This window comes from Muntiacus reevesi, chromosome 18 (assembly GCF_963930625.1).
Source record: "Muntiacus reevesi chromosome 18, mMunRee1.1, whole genome shotgun sequence".
NCBI lineage: Eukaryota > Metazoa > Chordata > Mammalia > Artiodactyla > Cervidae > Muntiacus > Muntiacus reevesi.
In genome coordinates, this window is record NC_089266.1 from 44,580,923 (window position 1) to 44,586,030 (window position 5,108).

Here is a 5,108-nt window from a genome sequence, read left to right on the forward strand (position 1 = left end):
TCTGGGATGACCTAGAGGGGTGGGATGGGGTATGAGGTGGGGGGAGGTTCAAGAGGGAGGAGACATATGTGTATTTATGACTGATTCATGTTGTTGTATGGCGGAAGCCGGGCTTCCCAGGTGGCGCTAGTGGTAAAGAACCCACCTACCTGCCAATGCAGGAGACATAAGATCCCTGGGTCAGCGAGATCCCCTGGAGTAGGAAATGGCAACCCACTCCAGTATTCTTGCCTGGAGAATTCCGTGGACAGAGGAGCCTGGCAGGCTACAGTCCATTAGGGTTGCATGACTGGAGCAACTTAGCACGCAGACATACGTGGCAGAGGCCAACACAATATTAAAACAATTATCCTCCAATTAAAAATAAAGGGAAAAAAAGCACAATTTAAGGGGAAAGGGGCTGACCTTGGGGAACCCTCTTGGGCTCTTGGGGGCGTGACTGATGCTCCACCAGGGCGGCAAGGGGGCAGGCTGGCCGTGCCGGAGCCCCCCTCCCCACTTTCCCGCCCACTCAGACTCTGTTTCCCTTCTTCTTCCAGGGGTAGCCTTCTGTGAGCGGCCTGCCATCTCAAAGCCTAGCTCTGAACCAGTGTGGCGGGGGCTCTGTGCCCCCCCGCCCGCATGGAAGCCGGGAGCTGGGCTCCCAGAAGGTGGCCCTGCCCGCCCGGGATCGTGCTGCTGGCCTTGGCTTCTGTCCTCAGCAGCCTGCTCTCCTCCGGCCAGGCCAGGGTCTACAGTCGCTGCGAGCTGGCCAGGGTACTTCAGGATTTCGGCCTGGAGGGATACCGGGGCTACAGCCTGGCTGACTGTAAGGACCCTGATAACTCCCTCCTGCTCCCCCTCCCTCCTCCTCACTCAAGGGCTGTGGCCTTGGGAGCCTCTGTTCTCCTCCTTTTTCAAATCAGGATCCTATGAGCTGACAGGTGGAGGACACCCAGGATTGGGGTAAATACCCAGTAGGCAGGTGAAAGGTTGCTGTTGTGGAATCACCAAGTCATGTCCGACTCTGCAACCCCAATGGACTGCAGCACGCCAGGCTTCCCTGTCCCTCACCATCTCCCGGACTTTGCCCAAGATCATGTCCGCTGAGTCAGTATTGCATAGGAACCTGGAAGGGTAGGCGACAAGTGGCCAAGCAGAATTGCTCCCTTATATCCTCTCCCACTGGTGAGTTTTTGGGTGCCACAGGGAAAGAATGGTTTCCTGCCTTTAATGGAATCACGGCCACTAGGATCAGACACTGCCAGTGAAGTTAGGGCACATGGAGCAAAGCCAAGTAAGACCAAACTTTTCAAGCTGGTGGAAGTTTTGAGACCCTAAGAGGTACAACCGCCCCTGGACTCATTTCTTCTCTAGTTCTATCCCTTTCTCTCGGTCCCACCTGTGCCTTCCCAGTCGTGGCTGTAAAGAGTGAGCTCTTGTTCATTCACTCACAACGAGCATTTCTTGGGTCCCACTACGTGCGGACGATGAGGCCGAGGGATCATGGCAGGAAGGAAGTCGGGAGACCTGCGGACTCCTGCTGTGTGGTAGCTGTGTGTAACCTGGAGTAAGTCAGTTTGCCCCTCTGAGCTTCAGTGGATTCCTTTGTCAAGGAGGCGAGAGGGTGTCAGCCCTGATCTACTGGAAACACGAGTTGAGGCTTGGAGGAGCTGATGCACAGGGTCTATCTACCCCATGAGCCCTCTGGTCTGGGTTGGCCTCCGTCATCCCACCCGCAGGCCTGTGTCTCCGCTCTATGCAGGGATCTGTCTTGCTTACTTCGCAAGCGGCTTCAATACAGGTGCCGTGGACCACGAAGCCGATGGAAGTACCAACAGCGGCATCTTCCAGATCAACAGCCGAAAGTGGTGCAAAAATCTCAATCCCAATGTCCCAAACTTATGCCAGATGTACTGCTCCGGTAGGTGGGGCCCGGGCCCGGGGCTGGCTGGGGCTTCCTCTCTGGCCTTACTTGCTCCTCTTGCTTTGATGTCTGAGTGGGAACCCCCGCTGCCTGCCGGGTCCACCATGGATCGTGGGGTGGGGCAGGTGATGAGAGTGGCCCTCCATGAATCTGATTTAGAATCCCAGGTGGGACACTGTCCAGAGAGCTGTGGGAAGAAGTGGGGGATGGCTTCTGATGGGGGAAGGGATGGAGTAAGGCCTGTGCTTCCAGAGGGCTTGAGAGACAGGGATGGAGTTAGCATGGAGGAGGGTGTGTGTGTGTGAGAATGACAGACAGACAGACTCTGGATGTCCAGCTCCACCTCCTGTTCCTTCATCGTGTTTCTCTGCCTCCCACCCCAGACTTATTGAATCCCAATCTCAAGGATACTGTTATCTGCGCCATGAAGATAACTCAAGATCCCCAGGGCCTGGGCAGCTGGTAAGTAATGTGGGTTGGAGCCCCCTGCTCCAACTAGGATCACAGCAGGGAGCTAACCTGGGTTGGGAAGATCCCCTGGAGAAGGGAAAGGCTACCCACTCCAGTATTCTGGCCTGGAGAATTCCATGGACTATATAGTCCATGGGGTCGCAAAGAGTCAGACACGACTGAGCGACTTTCACTTTCACACTACTTTCACATCTTATCCCAGGCATCATTTCATGGCCTCACACTCTAATCTGCTCACCACCACCAATGTATTTGCAGACAGTACACTGAGTTTTAGGGATAATAAACAAGTCACCGGAAGTCACAGAGTCAAGCCTGGCTCTTCCAAGATCTGCCTATGTTGGATCAGGGTCTAGTAACTTTGTTTCTTAACTGTGACAACTTTGTCTAGTACAACAGGTCAAAAAAGTTCCCTGCTTGAAGCATGGGTGAGTTCTCTGGAGACCCAACTTGTCAATCTTCCCTTTGCTCACCTCCTTTCCACAACATGGCCTTTGGGAGCCATAGTCAGGGGCAAGAGAGTTGGATGAGCATCTATTGGGTCATTGGACTAGATCTTTGGAGTTCCTGGAGCAGCAGCCCTACAGCTTCCCAGACTCTTCTGATGGGAGTTTCACTCTGTAGAGCCTCCTACCTCCCTTTACTCCCATAACTAGATGGGAGACCAGCAGGGGACAGAATGTGGGGCAGGTAAAATTCCCCCAGGTGGTCAGAGCACAAGAACCCAAGGTGGATGTGATAGTGACAAAATTGGTGAGGTCATCGGGAAGGCATCAGATGTCACCACAAGAGTAGAAGGAAGGGGGATGGACCAGAGGCGGGGGGGGGACTAGTGGGGAAGCCTTGGCAGGAGTCCAGTGAGAGATGGAAGGTGTGGACGTGCACGGTTGTATGGGTGATGGACAGGAGAGGGGCTGGGGGTGAGGGGCTGTGGGGGAGGCCCAGGGACAGGTGATGTGTGGCCAGTGAGGGAGAGGAGCTGAAAAGGACTGCGGACATAGAGAAAGTCTAAGGTGGGCCTTGAGGATGACCACAGCTTTGGACACATGTTGATTTGAGCCTCAGGAACTGAGCCTCTCAGGCTCAGCCAGAGAGGGCGCACATCTGTAAAATCAGGAAGGGTGAATGCAGGCTCAGGCAGGAATCTGAAGACTTGGGGGTACCACCCTGGGATGGGAGAAACAGATTCCACAGGGCTAAGTCAAAGAACGACTTTCTTGTATGCTGGGAGCAAGTCTCTGAGAGGTGGCCCCAGAGGGTAGTGGTTGCAGAAAGTAAGAAAGGTGTTGTTTATTCCCTCCACACGCACACCTTGAGAACTTACCTGTGCCAGGTTCTGTCCTGGGTGCTGGGCTTCAGATGTGGTGGAGACCCCATTCTTGGCCCTTAAGGGTTCAGTCTAATGGAAGAGATGAACAAGCCAGTCAACCCCTCTCACTTAATAGATCTATTGAGGTCCTCTAAGGGCCCTCCTTGCCATTGGGCTCTTTGACATTGACATCCTAGAGGACACGATTTACCCAAACTTGGAACCCCTGGGTATTTAAGATCCCCAGGACCCCAGGATCTTGCTTATCATCCTCAGGATGCTTGTGTGAACACTGGAATAAGGTAATGTTCCTAAAAGAGCCTACAAACTACAGTTACCATCAGTGGAAAGACCCACATTGGTAGCCGGGGAGAATGGCGTGTAGGTGCATTTCTGTTGTTTGCAAGCTGTGGGCCGTGGGCAAACAATTTTCATCTTAGCTTCAGTTTTTCATTTGGAATATAGGGAGCACAGTATTGGCTCAATCTAACTTACAGGGCTGCCGGGGGGATGGCAGATAAATGGGTGATGGGTGTGACAGTGCTGTGTAAACCCTGAAGGGCCGCATACCTGTATGGTGGCATCACTGTCTACAGAAGCAGCGTGGTGTAGGAAGAGAGAACTGGGTTGAGGCTCTGGACCTCAGGACCCCAGGCTTTTGCCACTGACTCCTGGGTGAACTTGAGCAAATTATTCTGTATCTCCATCATTAAAATAGCGAGGCTAGACAGATAACTTGTTATGGGTCATTCTCTTCCTTTAAAAAAAAAAATCTTTTTTTCCCCTAGGGGCTTCTTGGCCAGGTAATACGCTGACTTGTCTCTCTTCCCCTTGCCTAGCGCCATTCCTCATCTCACTTCTGGTTTAAAGCCCGCACCTCCTTCCCATTCTTCTCTGAGCAGAGACTGAAGACCGCAGCTGACTTGCTCTCTCCTCTTCCCCATCTTCCATCCTCAGGGAGGCATGGAGGCATCACTGCCAGGGCAAAGACCTCAGTGACTGGGTGGACGGCTGTGAGCTGTAGGATTCTCTCTGGATGGACAGGCAGAGAGAATGGATGGCAGATTGGGAGATGGTGCCTGGTTCCTGACCCAGGCCTGGGAAGACAAACCAACTAATAAAGTGTAGTTTAATACAAGTGTTGTTGTGCAGTTGCTAAGTCATGTCTGACACTTTGTGACCCCATGGACTGCAGCACGCCAGACTTCCCCATTCTTCACTATCTCCCTGAGTTTGCTCAAACTCATGTCCGTTGAGTCGATGATACCATCCAACCATCTCATCCTCTGTCAGTCTAAGTGTGGTTCTCAGCTATCACTGTGTTTCCAGGTGGTATGTTGGAGCCAGAAGCATCTCAGGAGTTCCTCACTGTCCGCATGGGCTGGAGTTCAGGTGGTCTTCAAAAAACTTGAAGTTCAAAAA

General features: G+C 53.0%; 1 protein-coding gene across 1 annotated transcript; it reads left to right on the top strand.

Moving 5' to 3' along the window:
- Positions 1 to 557: 557 nt before the first annotated feature.
- SPACA3 (sperm acrosome associated 3) lies at positions 558 to 4,710 on the top strand. The gene is made up of 4 exons (XM_065910858.1): positions 558 to 808; positions 1,745 to 1,903; positions 2,290 to 2,368; positions 4,644 to 4,710. Exons 1-4 carry the CDS (start codon positions 622 to 624, stop codon positions 4,708 to 4,710), a joined length of 492 nt encoding a protein of 163 aa, XP_065766930.1. The 5' UTR covers positions 558 to 621.
- Positions 4,711 to 5,108: the final 398 nt, after the last annotated feature.